The sequence below is a fragment of the Haemaphysalis longicornis genome, unplaced genomic scaffold (genome assembly GCF_048455015.1).
Source record: "Haemaphysalis longicornis isolate Haplotype H1 unplaced genomic scaffold, Haemaphysalis longicornis Haplotype H1 scaffold_1, whole genome shotgun sequence".
NCBI classification, from domain to species: domain Eukaryota; kingdom Metazoa; phylum Arthropoda; class Arachnida; order Ixodida; family Ixodidae; genus Haemaphysalis; species Haemaphysalis longicornis.
The window spans coordinates 236,830,215-236,849,200 of NW_027526203.1; the positions used below are offsets into that span (position 1 = coordinate 236,830,215).

The 18,986-nt window shown below is 53.9% G+C and overlaps 1 protein-coding gene across 3 annotated transcripts in view; it reads right to left on the reverse strand.

Annotated features, from left to right (window-relative positions):
- Positions 1-18,986, reverse strand: part of Tet (Ten-Eleven Translocation (TET) family protein) — a gene marked incomplete in the record, with an annotated part of 210,615 nt that overhangs the window by 110,311 nt on the left and 81,318 nt on the right. For all 3 annotated transcript variants that reach the window (XM_077674772.1, XM_077674766.1, XM_077674760.1), the window contains 1 exon segment: positions 2,539-3,485. In XM_077674772.1, coding sequence (XP_077530898.1) covers positions 2,539-3,485 — 947 coding nt within the window.

Genomic DNA, 18,986 nt, shown 5'->3' on the forward strand with positions numbered 1-18,986 from the left:
GTATGGGTGCCTGCCCACACACAGGTAGCCGGCAACGTCATAGCCGACTATCATGCCCGAGCGATGACCCTCCGGGCAGGGCAGGACACCGACACCACCAACCCGGTGCTCACGTACAGAGAGATTACCTCCGAGTATAGGGAGGATCGGCGCACCTTCCCCGAGCCGCACCGCACTCTGAGCAGGGAACAACAAACAATCATCAGGCGCATTCAGGCGGGTTCACTTACACACCCAGTCCTGATGAAAAAATTCTACCCAGAAACCGAAGAGGACACTTGTCCATTTTGCAGAAATAGCATAGGCACTCTCGCACACATCCTGACGGAGTGCAATTCACTCAAGTCCCCTATCCCCCCCACCCCCCCTCCACCCTCCACTACCCCACCCCATGAGCGATGGGAGACCTTACGGTCCAGCCCCGCCCTGCCGATCCAGCTCGCGCTGGCGACCAGGGGCCAGGAGCTGCTGGCCGTATATGGGTCCCGAAACCAGGGAACCACCCCGTCCGACGTCTGAGAAGACGCCGTCATTTTATTTGAGCTCAATAAATGTTTTCTACTACTACTACTACTCGTCTTTTTGCGTTGCTTTGAAACTTCATTTGATTCAACCTTGAGGCTCGCCTCGTGGGACACGCGGACCGGCAAACCTCTCGTGCGCGCTGCTGCCACTGGGGTAGGCTCTCTGCACGGTGAGCCCAATGTTTAGGAAATATCCGGCAGCGGGATCGCCTGTCGGATCTCCCTCTCCACTCCCTCTCTTGGAAGGATTTGGAGACCAGCTCGGCTGAAAGGGCGGCGCGAGGCGAACACATCCGGGCAACCGACCCAGACCGGAAACGCGCACCATATGCTCCGCAAAGTGGCGGTTTTGTTCGCGCCGTTGTGGTTCCATTAGTTACACACGGCGCGCGACCGTCGAGGATGATCAATAACGGACCCATTATCAAAAAAGGGACGTCCTGCCCGCGTCTGGGCCCGGCACGCCGTAATGACAAGAGCGCAGGGCCGTCTGATTGATATTATCTGCCCATTCAAGCCTAACCTCCGCCCGGAAAAAAGAATGAAGGACGTTACAAACACCGCTAAGCCTACCCGTGCGGCGAAGAGGGAAAGATGAAAATAAAAGTATTCAAAACCTGTGGCTCGCTTTAAAAACTGGCGAGGTGAAACGCTCCAACGCACAGACGTGTGCGCGTCTCGCTGCTCGCTCCGAAGAACAGCTGGGGCACATTGCTCACGCAAGAAAAACCGGATCTGACGTCACCGCCTCTTTGCCCTTCCGGCGGTCTCTGTTCCAAGCTCCTTGTCATGGAGCCAAAGAGCCGCAACGATTGCTCAGTGCCCAGACCAGAAGGCTGCGCGCAAAATTGCAGTCTAGATGCGAAGCCATATGCGCACAGCACCAGCAGGCAATGGTGGTTAACTTGTCATGTGCATACAGCGTCAGGTCAAAGTTCATGCAAAGGTTAGACCTGAGCATGCAGTCACACTGGCGAAAAGCGTTTGCGGATTTGATGTGCAGTGCAGCGGTGCTAAACCATGGGAGCAACAAAGATTGACCGCGTTCTGCTCCGAGCTATGATCATCTATCTCTGGACTATTATTTGTTCTCTCAATAGAAGGTACCTAGAAAAAAATTAAGCCCCAATGCACCGCACCGGCTGTGGTAAAATGAAAGGAAAAAAAAGTCATCTGAATTTGGTTTACTCCGTATAAAGAGATCAATGTTCGCAGTTCACTGTACTGGGTAGGGAAACGTGTCCTAATTTGTTTGGCCAGATAATATACTTCACAGTGAGATGTCAGACATGCGATGGCGCCGGCGTCTGTTGCAAGACGTGTCAATTAACACCTGGTTACCCTCCCCCCTCGTTTACAAATTAAATTTGCATTCTCGTACGCGATGTTTTCCAGATATGGGCTTTCAGGTACCAATAGCTATTTCCCGAAGAAATTCGTAAAATCGGAATGTTGCTTTTATTAAACGCGCTCCACCTACATGCGCTGCATATGTACCTCGACGAGCCTCATCGGAAACATGTTTCGGATAGAACGTATACGGGCACGGCTGCCGATGCACATGCATCGCAAAGGAATCGGGACACCAGGCAGGACGGTCTTCCGTTCTGGAGACCCAGAAGCCCTCAACGCGGCCCCCGCCGTAATAAAAAGCTGCGAGGAATCACCAGAGCCCCCGGGACACGTAAGGGGCCGAGGGGGCCTCCCGGCGGCCATAATATTTACGCAACGCAGGCCCTCCGATGTGTGCCACGCGGCGGCAGTCGTGCCTGGTGTAAACCGCGATGCTCATTATACGTTCCGCCGGGTGACCCCTGTGCGTCTCGTAAGCGCACGATAAAAAGAACGGGACCAGGAGGCCCTTCCCCTCTGAAAGCAAGAGAGGCGCTAATTGTTGCTGGGCCGTCGAAACGTGCGGCGCTGTTACTAGGAGCGCGCGCAGCCCACTTCGATCACGCAATGCGAGCAGGCAGGCAGGCAGGCAGGCGAGCGAGAGAGCAGGCGCCTCACTCACTTTCTCCTTCTTGGTCTTGAGCTGATCGCACTTCCGCATCTTGCAGATCTGGTGACTGCGCACACTCCTGCAGGGCCCGCACTCGCCGCAGTTATCCTTCTTGAGGCAGCCTGGGCACTCGCCGCAGCGCTTGCGTTTCTTCTTGGTGCCCTTGTCCATGGCGTCCGGCGTGCCCGGCGGCGGCGGAGGCGCGGCCAGGCCGTTGCGCTGCTGCTGCTCGGCCGCCCAGGACTCGTGCGGCGCCATGGGCAGCAGCGTGTGCCGAGTGGTGGTGGACGACACGGAGGGCACCTGGAAGGACGGCTCTTCGCCGGAGCCCTTGTCGGCCGCGAAGAACACCGCGTGGTGCGGGGGGAAGTCGGCGAAGGGATGATGCTGCATCGGAAACGGCGCCGCCGGGTGCTGCGCTGCCATCTTGTCCACGGGGGTGGGCATGCGCTCGCTGGACTGCGAGCTGTCCTGGGACTGCAGGCCCGGGGAGCCCTTGTCCTGGCCGTTGCTGAAGGGCCGCTCCTTGTCGCCGGGAGGCCGCCCCTCGAAGCCCTCCTGCTCCCAGGGCCGGTAGCCCACGCCGCCGGCGGGCGTGCCGGCGCGCGGGGACCCGTCGCCGGGCCTCTCGAGCAGGCGGGCAGTGAGGCCCTCGTCCTTGGCCTCGTCCGCCTCCTTGGCCGCCGCCGCCGCGAAGCCGAAGCCCGGCGGGAACGGGAAGCAGGGCGCCACCTTGTTGAACTGCGGCTCGAACGCGGCCGGCGGCGCCCCGAACGGCGCGAAGTCCTGCGGCGCCAGCAGGGGGTACGGCGTCCCGCCCGAAACCATCCAGCCGCCGTCCTGGGCTGCCAGAAGCGTGGGCGGCCCGGGCCCCGGCGCGGGTCCCTGGGGCCCGGGCTCGAAGGGCCCGCCGTGCAGCGGCTGCCGCTCGCTCATGGCCAGGCCGCCGCGGGACGCATCTGCAAAGGACGGTCGTGACTGCGGTCAGCGCGCTGCAGGCACTCGCCACCCCACCAAGACCGAAAGCACTGCCCCTGGAGACAAGACACAAACGCGCGCTGCTCGAGCATTTCGAGTGAGGAAAACCCTTCGTGCCCTGCGCCGACCCCGATGGCAACGGAACATCCCGCTGTTGGCTACCGGTTTGGTTCGTCCTTTGTTTTACGCGCAGTTCGGGTTTGCACACTGTTAAACTACTCTGGAACTGTTCAGCGTTGAAGACCGCTCCACCCTTAGGGCTTCAGCCGCGAATACCAGGCTAAACGCCCTGTATGCTCTACGTCATCAGTACCGCTAGACGTCTATGCCCCTTTACTCAAGATACGTAACTGCACAAATAAGTGGGAAAATTAAAATTTGGGTACATATATAAAAAAGGACAAGATACGAGGAAAAAAAGGTGAATGGCGGGCACTAGTCCAGGTCTTTTTCCGTGTGGCCCTTTGCACACTTTCAACATTTTTTTTTTTTTTTCAATCCGTACACAATGCTATATCACTGCTCCTCCTGGGCAGCAAAAACTTGCCACCGCTTAGCCGCCGTAAACGCAGCAGTGCTATGCAGACCACGGGCCAGACTCACTCAGCGATTCGTAGCAAAGCCAGTTCACTATCACTGGCTGCCTCGACTGGCGCCAAGCAGGTCAATCTCGACATGAAAAGGTGGCGCCAGACAGAGCCATGTAATCGCAAACTGCTCTAAAGAGCGGATAACTGGCTCATCCGGCAGCAGCCGCAGATGTTCTTTTTGTTGTTCTAAGGACAGACATCACAATTCAGTGGAGCTCATGATGGGCAAGTTGGTGGCGAATTAAAAGGATAGGACGAATTCATAGAGGCTTTCTTGACAAAGACAGCTTCCTCGAGCAGCGTAGCTGTTGGTTCGGCAACGACCACCGCAGCCGCGCTGAAGTTTGCGCGCATTGCCACTAGCCCGGTCGGACTTGGGGGAAAGGGCGTGCTCAAACAGGAGATGGCGCTGGCAGACTTACCACGGGAGCGAGCGAACGAGCAGCCCCTGGCCAGCCTGAAGCTGTTGCCTCCGCAAAGGGGTGGGCTCGAAAAATCGGGCCGATAGAAGGACCGCTGCGTTAGCGATTGGCAAGCAGCAGGGTCACGGTGCCGAGGGTCAGCCAGAGTGAGTGAGTGAGAGAGAAAGCGAGACAGGTAGGTGGAGGCAGGGGGTGAAGAAGGGAAAGGGCAAACGTGTTAGTATAGGGTGCACTGCTCCCGGCGGCATACACACGGCCTGCAACCACTGAGGCGTCTCACACAAAGACCTTAGCCCCTCTGGCGAACCCTTGTCGAATTACCCGCGTTAGGAAGGAATTTTTATGCGTGAGAAGCGGGTAGTCAAACCCAAATGACCCGTAGCGCCAGTTAAGAAAAGTGAAATGCCGGTCCACGATGTCTCTCCTTTTCTAACACCGATAAAGAATGCAAGCTTATAGTACTGAAATGACGCGCAGGTAGTTTTCACACTACGAGAAAAAAAGCGGCACTGCCTTTGAGCAGAGAACATTCAGCTGTAGCTGAACAATTAAAGTCATTTTCTGTTTGCAAAGCTACAAGATTTGAGGGCCCTACAACAAGCAAACGGTGAAAGTTACGAAGAATACGAAAGCAAGGAACGAGTCAGACAATGGCGTTACCACTCCATGCAAAAGACAAACCAGGCAGCGGGCGGGTGGGTCGTGAAGACAATGGCGTGCAGGCAGAGACCAGCACGGGGAGTACAGCGTATGCAAATTCTACTACAAAATAAGTCACCGAGAAAGGTTTGTTTCAATCACTTTGTTTCCATCACTGGAAATAAAGTACCAGCATCTACCATCGTCCATATTGCGGCGTTCCCCTTCACATCACTAAATTCGTACCGCGGAAAGTAGCTACAGGACTGGTGCACCGCACGGTATCCGCGATCGACCACACCTGCCAGCCGAGCCACGGTCACTCGAACTCGAGCGGCCGTGGCCGAGCTTACCGCTGCGAACCACAAGCGAGGGCAGTAAACAAAAGATCGCAGTAGCGCCCTTCGCACACAGTCGAATACCGGGCCGCCCTGCGCCACAGGCGTCATCTCCGAAAGGGGCGAAGCACGGGACGTTCGTTTACCCTTCCACTCGGGCGTCGACGGGGCGGCCGTGCGCGCGATTATTTAAATCAATTAGCATCTCAGCGCTGAGAATGCACGAGGTCGAGCAGCGACGGCACGGGAGAATTAAGGAGGTGACACACGGCAGCCGTGCGTGTCGCGCACGCACTCGCTAACAAGAGGCCCAGCCTGCCGCTGAACACCCTTTAATAAATCGCGCGGAAGTGCAGACGTTGGGAAGAAAAAGAAGCGTATGTATGCACTAATAAGGGCTCTGAAAAGATCCCCCAAGGAAGGAGTGCCGGAGGAATGCAGATGAGCGCTTCCTCCTTGAAGCCCTGCCAAGGTGAGGAGTGTCCCGTCGTGGAAAGCACCTCTCCTCCTCCCCCAGACGCGCTACGAGCCACGCACGGGCACCGTTTGTATTCCCGCTGCGCTGCCCCCTCCCCGCGCTCGGCCGCCGACAGGGCCACCCGGGCGGCAGGGCCACACGCTCACCGCGTTGTACACTGCGGGCCATCCGCGCCTTTCCACGACGCCGTTTACACCGGTGCTGCTGACCACGTACACAGTACATTTCTGGCTGAGGTCGCAACGCGCCTGTGAGCCTCTGCTCCTTCCGTCTGGCGGCACGTGGTATGACGCGTACGAGGGCATATGCACGTGCGACCAGCGCACATAACCGCTCTTCTCGCATGCCCTACAGACACTTCGCTTCAGCGCGCCGAGCTTCGGTTACATAACAGACCCCGTTTTCTCGAATCGCATTTCAACGAGACTGTAGTGACGAGCCTCTTGTAACAATGTGGCGGCAGTGCTGCGATAAGCTCGTTTTAAGTAACCGGGACACCGACCAAAATAAACTTAACTTTAACACAACGACAAACAAGAAGTTTCGGCTTCGCCATACGGCAGCCTTGTTCACAATGGCGTGAGGGAAAGTTCAGGTCGCTTATGTTCTCTTCAGCCTCCTTCAAAAAAAATTTCCTGCGCAGATTGCGACTACGCATACATCGGTGAATCGGGCAACTTTAAACAGAGATTGCGGCAGCATCAGAACGATGGGAATAAGAAGCGAGTAGCGCGGAATGCTCTCGCCGAGCACGCGGATGTAACGCGCCATGGGATTGATTGGGCTAATTCAAGAATCATCGGCCAAGAAAGGAACTTCAGATCGCGGCTTTATCTGGAGTCTCTGGAGATGCAGAGGACACGCCACACGCTTAATCGGAATGAAAGGTCGTTCCCCCCGTCTTACACGCGCTGCTTACGTCAAGTGCTGAAAGAACATACGCGACCATGAACTTTTCTTCCCCCCGTTGTGAACAAGGCTTCCGTAGCGAAGTCGAAACGTCTTGTTTGTTGTTGTTTTGAAGTTCTTAACAGTTTCTCTTGGTCGGTGTCTCCCTTTTATTTCAACATGTCTCCCGACCAGACGGGTTTCCGTCAAACCCTCCACTTCAATAAGCTCGTTTGTACTGATGTCACCTGGGCTGTGCTGCAATGATTCCGATCAGTCTAATGATCACTGTCACAAGGAACGTAACTCACAATATGCTTCGTTGTCAGTTACGTAGTCAACGCCGTGTCTGTCTGCCTTCTTCCCTAGTTTCCAACCTTCGCGCTGTTACTCTAGTCTCTGCTGAACGGCTTGCCTGCTGGTTGTGTGGATTATGTATCAAGCGCGATCAACACGTGTGCACGCGTGCGAGTGCCTGTCACACTAGGCATCCTTGCATGCGTGGATGAACGCCATTCTCATTTCGTCAATAACGTCACGAGGCCCTGCGCAATGGGCTTCCAAGAGTTTAAACATCGCTTCCCCGCATCGAATAACATCAATGCGATTGGAGGCTGAGCATGCAGTGTAAAAACAAGAAAAAGGAAACAGCAGAGATCAAAACAGGGGAGAGGCGAAATGGGCTTTGGGATTACGGGGTCTCGCACGGTAGGGTGGGTGTTCAATCAAGATACATCTCGCTCCGTGCGCCACCACTTGCTTTCTAGTATTCGAAAACAAGTCCACGCGATGACCGAAACGATAACCGGTGCCTCGACGAGTGAGCGATTGAGAGGGGGGGGGGGGGGGGGGAGGCCAAGAAGCCAGACGGTCATCCAACGCTTCTCCTACAAGACAAGAACGCCGTCGTCGCAGAGTCGCATTTATGAAACCGGAGATCAAAACGCGATGACCCGTGCCCACGTCCCGAGAAAAACTAATGGCGAAATATATACTCAGCGCTTTCGAAAGCGCTGCGATCGACTGTCGCGATCGGGCGACGATTATTGGTGGCTTCAACGGACATGCGGCCGGCCGATGAGCACGGTGTTTAACCCCGCGACAAAGCCGAAACACGCCCGCACCGTTCCCACGCCAGCATAACGCGGCTGACCGAAAGCAGCGACAACTAGCCCGCCGGCTGGCCTTTATCAGCGCCGCTCAGGTCCGCGAGCAGGCCCCTGGAGCGTGAAGAGGAACACGACGTCGGCGGGGCCGCTCGCCCTTCGCGCCAGATAAGGCGGTCCCACGGCGCTTTATGCCTGCCGCCGGTCAACCGCGGCCGTCCAAATCGCCTTCATTAGCCCGCACGCTTGCCCGCTCCGATTATTCCGCGGCGCGTCCTGCTGCACGACACGTCACGAGTCCGACGCCCGAGAGTCCAGCGATGATAGCGGCCCAATCTGTCTGCATCGCTTGGCTGGCGCGATAAGGAGGTTCGGTAGCGTCCAGGACAGACCCATCTTCCTCCTGCCCTGGCGCCCATAAACGTGCGCCGATAATTATTTTTCAAAACGTGAGCCGCTACATTGCACTTGGCGTGCCAAATTTAACAACGCGAAGAAACAGGTCGAAGCGCGCGCTAGCGCGGCTCGGGTTGATACAGATGCAGTTAAGGGCTGCCCCGGCGAAGTGCGCCCCACGAAACGCACTTTGCCCCACGAAACGCGCATCCCCATCGGCGTACAATTCCTCTTACAGATAATGCGAAATTTGTATTCGTACGGACGCAAACACAAACTCACGGCTTCTCGATCTACGTTGAAGAGCGAACGACACGCGCTGTCTCACTTGAGAAAGCAGTCACAACTGTGGTCCAGATCCCGGCGGACGATGGATCCCTCCGAGGGAGCGGGATACCGGTCGTCTATGGGCTTGTCGGTACTGAGGGACGGAATGACGCCAATGACAACTGGGATGCGTGACGCACGAGCGGGCAAATTCTTGTTCGGAGCAAGCACGTTTCATAATAACAAAAGGGCAGCCGGTGTGCGTTTCTAAATGATCATATTCTCTGCCAAAAACAATTTGAAAGCTGCCTCTTCGACGCCAGTCGCTAATAAAACGGGGTGGCGATCGCCAGATTGTGTAAAACGCACGCAGACCGCCCCGAACGAGTCTTCCGAGTGCCACCCACAGCACTGGTCGGCGACTTTGGCTGGTTTCGGTTTCCGAAATTGTGGCAATCCTAGCGGCACGGTGCTGCGGCGTGGCCCTTCTCTTTCCCTCGGTGTTTCTTTCCACACCGTCAACGCTTCCGCGCCTCCTCACGCATGCGCAACAGCTCACCGGCGCCAATATTTTTTTTTCTTTCTCTCGGCGCGCACGGCGGGCCAGTTCGGTACGTGCGTGAGCGAGCCGGCGTGCGAAGGGTTGCGCGGGTTGCCTAAACGCTTCCACGGGCGGAAAGTTTCGCTGCATTATAAAATACATTCGAATGTATTCTAAATATGGGGCAGCGGAGGAAGGAGTGTTACCACTCCTGCGCAGCTCTGCGGTGCAGCAACACAGGGCGGTACAGTTCGACCAAGTTTCTCGCCTTCTCCAAAGACGACAGGTAAGCAAATTAGCTTTGTACAAGTTATAGTGAATTCCTTAAAAGCCGACCGATTGCACTCTTCTGTTTTCAAATTAATTCGCGCATGTAACGTGAAGTTAATAAGTCATGTCACTCGTCTTGGAGTGGAAACTAATGTGCAAATATATCCCAGCTGTGCAGGTACACAAAGTTTTAGTAGAAGTAAACGCGTCTTTGGCACGCACACACTTGCTCGCAAGATCAATTTGTGGTGGCATTGCCGCTTTTTGATGATTGCCTTAGTAACTGCTGGAACGTCTATTCAGTATACTTATCAAGGTATTTTTTGTTGTTTCGTGCAGCAGGTATGAGTCTAGGTTTGGGCCCCAAGTCGAGGATGGTTTGCGACTTCATTGGACGTTTCCTCCGGTGACTCTCCTCAATCCATCCAATGTCATCACGACGCACCTGCTCACAAAGAAGGCAAGCTCAACTGTACGCGCTTCTTGCCTTTCATGGCGTACATACTACCACATCGATTGATGGCGTGGAGGTGCTGCGCCCTAAGCATTTTTTCCTCTCCCGTCTTGCTCCAAAACGTATATTTGCGGCGAAACTACTGCCAAGCGTTGCTTCAGAGCTCCGAAAAATCTGACGTAACTCCGCGGTGTTCAATGCAAGTTGATTTTCACATGAAGCAGTGGAAGGCCAAACCGAAATACATGCGTTGTCTGCAGCCGCCATTGCAAGCGTTTCGCTCATTAAAAAATAAATAAAACCAAGTAGCATTGCCAGCTTTGCTGTTCAATCTAAACTTCGCGCCCTCGCCTTGTCATCTTATCGCGAATGGGCTTGGTGTTCCACAGTTCTGAAGTTAGAATGGTCATGCCGTATCGGGCAGGATGAGATAAGAGGCGCTGCCCAGACGCGAGTTAGAGGGTAGCTTGTAACAACCTGGCCGATATCTGCGGCTTAAAATACAGGAAAGCTTCTTTTTTTAAGTGCGAATGCACTTTATAAGCGACCCCAAACCTTCCACCGCCGGCGGCGTCCGCAGTCCTCCTCTATATATAAAAAAAAACAGCATCCGGCGCCAGGTTTCGATCCGAGGACTTTGCGGCCGCAGCGCGACGCTCTGCCGACTACGCCACGGACGCGACGCTGATATCAGTGTTAGTAACGCGTCTTATATCTTTAACGCAGTCCTCCTCTCTATATAAAAAAAACAGCATCCGGCGCCAGGTTTCGATCCGAGGACTTTGCGGCCGCAGCGCGACGCTCTACCGACTAAGCCACGGACGCGACGCTGATATCAGTGTTAGTAACGCGCCTTATATCTTTAACGCATTCAAACTACGTCGTCAGTGGCGTGCGTTGGCGACTCAGCGGCGTTATAGCGGCTTGATAACTGCGTGGTGTACACGTGATACTACAAACCCGATGGAAGAGAAGGCGGCGAGGCGGTGGGCTGCGGGGGCCGAGCGCAAGCGCCGCAAGCGGGCCGACAACCGTGCATTCGCACTTTCACATTCTCCCCCTCGGGGAAATGCGGGGGAATTTTTTTCTGGGTGTCTTCTCCCCTCCCACCCCCGGTAAAGCGGGATTCACACGACGGAGAAACCCTCTCATTTTGGCCCGCGGGACCCGGTTTTAGGCTCCGCCCCTCGGTGGGGATAGTCCGCGGTGGCTCCGCGAAAGAAAATGCCTCCGCATGTTTTCGCTCGACGGCGGTGGCCCTCGGCGGGGAATGGAACCTGTTCCTCGGCACTGTCGTCTGCTATTCACTCCGCGTAGCTCCGCACGTGTGGATGCGCCGCCAGGCCGGATGATCCGGTCACGTGCTGTTGACGTCACATATCCGTCCGCCTCCGTGAGAGGGTTCCTCCGTCGTGTGAATCCCGCTTAAGCAGACTTAATTCACGCGCCATTAAAAGAAAAGACGGGTGCGTTCGATTTGTGTTCTGTGTTCTACGACGTGCACATGGTTGGGCATTGTTTTTGTACGTAGATGAAATCCAGCAAAGAGTGTCTACAGTGCGGTCATTGTGTTGCAACAGTTTTGTATGGCTGCATTTTGTTGGTGTGAACATGATTTCTCGGAAGTGTATGCAGGTTAATGGGCGGGTCAACGCTTTCTTTCAGAGTTTGCGTTAACTCGCCCGAAAGGCAAGGCTTGAAGCATACGTGTGCGTGCTTTCTTTTAACATATAGATTCCTAATTATTGTCTCTGAACTGAAACGAATTTTTTTAATGTCTAAAGAACATTCCTGTTTCGAGGTGAGCTCAAGAAATAAGTATACATTGAGTGGAACTTTCAAGTTCTTTTCTTGTCCCGCCGAGGTGTGCGCGAAAAAAAAATCTGTGTAGGGACTAGAACTTTCGAAGTTCTTTCGTAATCAAGTATTGTGTACCTAAATGTGTATTCATGGCTGTAACTTTTGCGCAACTTTAGATGGAGACCGATACAAAAAGGGACTCGAAGACCTGTACCTGTCACCGTGTAAAGTTGCGCAAAAGTTACAGCCATGAATTCAGAATACCAACTAGCCCGCCTAACCGTGTTATTGTAAATGTGTATGTAGCACGTTTTTTCCCTATTGTACAATATTGTATGCCTAAATTTGCATATGTCATATTTTTGCTTAGTCCAATACTGTGTACATAAAACGTATGTGAAATATATTGGTGTAGTACATGTGTTTTCATGACTTCGAATCAAAGACGTCCTCATATGAATTTTGAATAAATGAATAGCAAAAATAATGTTTGTGTAACACTCCAATTATTATCGCCACAAAGACAACAATTCGACACCAGAAAATGTACTATTACCTACATGTTTTCTTCGTTCAATTATTAAACACGTTACTGCACACATAACAAACGACGGGCGGCGGCCATTTCGAGTCATCGGCGCCGCTCGTCCAACTTTTGCGCCTGGTGCCATTGCCGAGCGGCCCATGAGGCAGCGACCGGCGGCAGACGCGAAAGTTGGACGAGCGTCGGTTTCAGGGGCCGGCGCGCGGCGGCACGGCCTGGCTGCCGCGGGATAAATGACGTCAGCAGCGTCCGCGACGTCAGCAAACGCCCTTTCCCCCCTCGCCACTCGTTGTCATGGCGATTAATGCAACGTTTCTCAGAGGCCACGTACTACTAGGGGAGGATTTGGCGCTGCTGGCGCGAATTACGTGGGACCACGGTGGATGCGAGAGAGGCCGCCCCGGCCCACAGCGCGATCTTAGCGGATCCGTTTCTTTATCGCGCGAGCTATCAAAGGGACTCTGCAACACTTGCGATACGCGCTTTCACTCTTTTCTTTACGTCTGGAAGCACTGCGAAAGCTAGATTTATCGCCAGCACGAAGCGGCACTGCGTGATTTAGGCCGGGTTCAGACTGTTGCCGCAACTGTCGTAATAACTGTAAAGAATGACGTCATTTCACGTCTCAGCCAACCGAACTGCGTGAAATGCCGTTTTTTTACGTCCACAGATCACGATATGGCTTTTGCGTCGGTAGTTTGAACATAGCCTCGCTTGTCGCGGCAGATCCGCCTTCCGTTTACGTCCTGCGGTTCTTTTTTTTTTTTTTTTCCAAGAGGCTATCGAATGCGTTTATTGCTGCAACTGAAGAAAAGTTGCCCAATAGCCGCTACGACGCTGCAGTGACGTAATTCAAGCGGTTGAAGAACGCCAACACCGGGAAAGAGGGAAAAAATCTGAGCAAGTTTCTGAGTAGTAGTAGTACAGACTTATCTGAAGGGCACAAGCAAAAATTTATGGTTGAGGTACTTTATGGCCCTCTATTCTAAGTACTGGTTATGTTTGTTGACTACGTTCCGAAAGCATTAAGGATGTAGAAAAAGGATCCCTCTGGGTGCACGCGTGTAGCTCGAAATCTCGCCACAGCCGCGGAGAGTTACAGCAGAGCGGGCAATCCGTCTCAGTACGACCTGCACCAAGCGCCGTTCCGGCATCTCTTGTCTGCTCTGCCAGAACTATTACCGAGCCCCGTACCGCAAAACCGTACATGCCGTGGAGACTGGGCCACGACGCTGTTCGAAAGACGCTCACTGACTGCCACTACAAAACAGGTCGAAAAGCGGACAGTAGGAAGAGCGAAGACGAAGGAAAGTTGAAACGCACACGCTTCTGAGACCCGACCCGAAACGTTAAATCCTTTCATATCCATCACGCCGGGACCTCCTCCTTCCAATATGAGCGAGCACTACAGGCCGCCAGCTTCGTTATTCCAGGTCAAATATTTGTCCGCTCGGGCGGATACAAAAAAAAAAAAAAAAAAAAAACTGGGGGAGGAGGAGGGATTGATGGGAGCTCGAAGTGGTGCCAGGTTCGTGGCCACGGGACCGCCCTTGGCCTATCCTGTTAGTTCTGGGAATCGACCAGTGGGAAATAAAAGGTGACGCCAGAAGCAGAAGAGAGGAAGGCGGCAGCTATGGCGGCCAGAAACAGCCAGCTCGGCTCACGCGAAGGCCCAAACACGCACAAAAGGACACACGAAAACGAACGGTGACTGACCTGCCATCTGTCGGTAGTAAGGCGCGTTAGCAGCGGGCTTACTCTTTTTACATTCCCCTCACCCGTCGTCCTTTTATTTGCTCGTATTTTCCTTTCGAGGCACCAGGTGCGCGCTCTCTCCCTCTCTCCGAACAGAGCGACCGATGGCTTGCTTAACCTTCCTTTCACGGCTACCTTTTGCTGTCGGAGCAAGCAGCGCTGGCGCATTCGTCGTCTTTTTACTGCATGCTGAGCTTTTTTTTTTTCTTTCCTTCTTCCTTTCCCTCCTCTTCCGTGCGATGTGTTCTTTGTGCTCACGCTCGTGCGCCTATTTCCTTTCAGCGAGTCCGCAGCTTCGTTCGAGTGTGTATGGTTATCAGCGCTTTGTTCCCGCTCAATGTCCTTATTCTCTTCCACAGAGCGCGATGGCAATGCATGCGCCATCCTGTTTCCTCCGCTCGTTGTGCTAATGCTCCCAGCAGCTAACGCGGAACACCTGGCCTCGCGCAACATCGGCGCATCGCGAATCACGCTCATCTTCTTCCCTTCCCCCTCTTCGCCCCTCACAAAGGGATGAAGTCGCTCATTCGGCGCTCATGGCTCCCACATCTCGTGGGGCAAAAGAAAGAAAACCAGACCGAGCAATCGCCTTTCCCACCTTTTTTCACACAAAGATAGAGAGCCGAGCAGATACGTCGGTATGGATAAGAGGTTATCGGCGTGTAGAATAACGATGCTCACCCCCCCCCCCTTTTTTTTTTTCCACACGAAGAAACCATTTTTGCAGTCGATGAAATTCATGCGCCGTTACAGCGTGTCCGTAATTTTGCGTCTCCAAACGCACTCATTACCTGCAATCGCGCTGCAAGTTCTTACAAGTAATAATAAAGTAATAAACGCACCAACGAAAAACCCACGGAGCGCAGTGCCAACGGCAGTGCAAAGGAGTAACAGTCGAGGCGGACTGCAAAGCTGACTGTATGTTCGCAATCAAATTAGACTCCGCAGTAATTAAGCCCTGTAACGATTGACAGGCTGCGGGAAGGACAGAGCGCGAGGCATAAGCCTAGGTAAAGCCGGGATCGTTTTCACGCTACATGGCTGGGTATTGTTGCGACCGGGCGGGGGCGCCCGATCCGAGCTCCGTGGCCTCCGACATACGAGTGGTAGCGTGTATGATGCGATCGGCCAGCCGCTGTTGCAGCCGTAGTCCAGAAGCCGTAGGCTAACGTAACTATTTACTTCACAGCGAGAGGTGAGCCGAAGCCAAAGAAACATACAATGGCCCGACGGGCGAGGTTACGATACAGGACTCGAGCAGAGCGACAACATCGATTCGCTGCTCTAACAGGAATGGTTTACAACGCTCGGGCAGCTCTATTTATACCCAAAAGCGATAACGGTCAAAACGCCAACAGGCTGGAACACGCACAAACGTCACAGACACACGCAACGCTCTTTCCAGTGTTCGTTAGTCGTCGGTAGCCTCCGCGCACGTCGAGTCCGAGAGAGGGGAGAGAGGAGGACTCCGTTGCGATCGACGGGGCCTCTGTGTCCTTGAAGAGCGTGGAGACGAGCCACGCAGGCAGCCGCCGAAGTTCAGCCGCCGGCAGCCGCCGAATGCGCAGAGAGCGAAGCGTCTGACGAGGCTTGTCGCTACTTGTCACCGACATGATTGCGCCTGTTTTCGAAGGAGCGCGAGTGGCTTCGCCGCACAGCCGAGGAGTGATGCGGGGAAGTACTGCGGCGCTGGCCGATTCGTAACAGTATACATAAAATCAGGCGTCGAGAAGACGCGGCGTCGTAATCGGCCAGCACGATACGCCCTTCAGTTCTGGTTTGTAATGTAGGCGAAAATTCCGTGGCATTTCGTGAGCTCGTTGACATCGTCAGGGCAAGCTCAGTTACGATAGTAGTGGTTTCATAGGAAAAAAGAAAGGAAGTGCACTGGAAACATTACTGATCTCGGCAGGGAGCGGGAGAGGGGTACTGAAAGCATAGGGCAGTTGCACGTAAACGTCTCTCTCTCTCTCTCTGATGGGAACCCTCAGAGACATCTTTTTGCGGGTTGTCACCGTGCCCGCCCTCAGCTCGGTCTTCGCACAAACAGCAGCAATTACCGGAAAAGGGAACTTGGGGCCAGTTGGTGAGCGCGAATGGTCGCCACGTGAGTCAAGCCCTCCCAAATAGCAGGCGCAATAACGACGCCCGGTCTCCTTGGTCGACCGCCGAGAGCCTTCTCCGCCATCGCGTCATCCGCGGCTTCCAGAGATTGCGCAGTATTTATAACCGCAGCAGCCACGGCGCTGCTACTCCTGGCGTCATCTGCTCGCTCCGCACCTGCCCTTCTCGCCGCTCGCGCGCGGACTGCGTTGCGCAGTACACGGAAGTGCGCGGGAAATTCGATTAACGTTGTTCCCCGCCAAGGGAAAATTCGCGGCCGCCGCCGCCGCCGCCGCACGCGGAGACGGACGAACTTCGCGCTGTCCAGCATTGCCCCCGCAGCGTCGAAAGCACGCCAGCGCGTCCTAAAAATGGCGTTGCGGCGGCTGCGGGCGCTGCGGCTATTCATAGCCCCCCAGAGCCTGCCGCCGGCCCGATGTGGGTAAACATGCTAGCGCCGAAGCAGCCACAGCGCCCCGCCCGGACTCCGAGTGCTGCTCCCCACCTTCTGTAGCCGAGACGGTGCGCTACAGTATGCGCACCCCTCCAGACTACAAACCCAGCTTTCAAGCTTTCATTACCGCCCCCCCCCCCCATTTATACATATATATATATATATATATATATATATATATATATATATACACACACACACACGTTCGCCGAGAAATGGGCGAGATGTGAGCGGCCAGGATTATCCGCTTCTGGGGCGCACGGGATTAGCGCGTGGCGCATTGCGAAAGGAGTCTTGCTAACTGGCCATTTCTGCTGTCAGCCGAGGCGGCACGGAAGAGAAGATACGTTTTAGCGAAGTCTGTCGCAGTACTGTTTTCGAGAGGCGCGAAGCCACCGAACACATTTTTTGTTAGCGACATCCTGCTGGACACAGTTCTTTCGCACCGAAACGCGAGCCCCGCGGCGTCACACACGCATACGCGAACAGCTCCGTCGCCACGCCGTTGCTGATCGCAGAGGCCGTGCGCCTCTGCGATCAGCAACGGAGAGACCTACGCAGAGACCTACGAACAACCGCGCGCCAGACCCATGCCCACGAGCTCCCCCAATGCGCAGGCGCGCTGACATCACGCGTGCTCGTTATTTTATTACCCTGCACTATCGTTCGTTCTCCCCCAGTATCACTACCCTCACCGAGGCTTCACACACGGGTTACAAGCCCTGGTTTTGCACGATCGCAGTCTAGTAAGCTTACGCACCCGAATAAAGGCCCGATAGTTGATTGTCCTCGAGTTTACGTGGCGCTCGACTTGGCTCGGCTTGCTGCCCTGAGCAGCGCAGTGCGCCGAAATGTCGGCAGAAACTTCTGGCGTTCTGAAGCGGGCGTGAGATTCGAGGACTTCTAGCAGCGGTATGCAGTATTCGGAAAAGTTATAGTGGTGTAAATAACAAATCACGAATGTTGTTTCGTGCTATACAGACACGCATGCACGCGTGTGCAGCGATTGCGTGGCCCCGTCACTGCAGCGGTAGAAAGCGCACGTGCAAGACCAAGTGCATTATTTCGCTTGTTTACGCCGCAGTCAAAACAAGCGTGGTATGGTGGCTGCTAATTACTAACTGAAGTTATTTGGTGGTTGACAGAAAATACCTGTACGATTAAGCGTTCAATCAAGCCCGAACCAGTCACCCTCTGCGGGTATGTCTTAGGGACGATCACACTGCAGTGCTGCGAATCTCAGCTTTGATGAGGCTTTGCGCTAAAACTTCTGGTTGATTAAAGGGTCAGACAGCAGATTTTTGTGGAGTGCATGTCGTCTAGCTCATATGAAAGCCAGCGTTTTATATACTGAAGTAACCGCAAGGACTTTTTAAATAAACAGGCAGAAATTATTTTAATTTTGCAGTAAAGTTTCTGAAGTCTCAAAGGTGTAGCGGAATGTGGCCTCTAAACGTGACACTACCTCGTGTGTCCAAAACAACTCTGTCGATTCCAACGCGTGATTCAAAAACCGCATGAAGGAATAGGAAAGGTTGCACATTATTGTTTTACCGGGGGGAAAGTTTTTAGATACCTCTTTTCACATCACGTGCAGCGAAAAGTATGCTGCCAAACGGTTCACGGCCATGGTTGCCAGAATTCCTTTTGGCGGGACAGGTAGGGCGCCTAGACCTAAAATATTCGATTTCAAAAGTTCTGGGGCGCTATCAGCAAAACCGTTTCGGATTAAGGTGTTTTGAGTGATGCCCTTTCATTTGGGATAAAGAAAATATACCCGACAAAAATTGGTTGTCGGTTCCTTTAAAGCCGATTGAGTAACTGGAATTATCGATGGTCGCAATCTATTCACTGCTATTATTTCATCAGTTGATTCGCCTACCTACTTCGCAGCGCAACGACACAAAGGTAAAATACCAAACACAAAAAAAAAAAGACTGAAACAAGCACCACATCAAAAATAAGATGCACTAAAAGCTCGCCACAACGAAATCGCCTCACTCAAAATCTTAATTTAATTTATTGCAAGTGTTTCATGGTTTCTACTGCAGCGCATCGAGGGCACACCATCTCCGCTCGTAACGAAGCATCCCTTTTAACGAAGGAAGTTTCCTGCCATACTGACTTCCTTACACCAAGGGTTTACTGTATAACGAAACAAAGACAACGTAACCAAAGTGACCGCGTGTTCCCAGCGATCGCAGACGATAGGCTCGTACTTCAGCGCGCACAGAACTGCGGGCACTCCGAATGCCCACTTCTTGCAGTTTTGCCGTCTTTGTTTACAAACGCGAAGTGCATCTGTGCGATACTCGTACGCATGTCACCGATGCATACCCAACTGGGCCGCACGTTGATTTTCAGCGAACATAAGTGGCGCCATAAATCACTGAGCCTTAGCTGTCGACATTGCACAGCTGACGACACTGAAGAATAA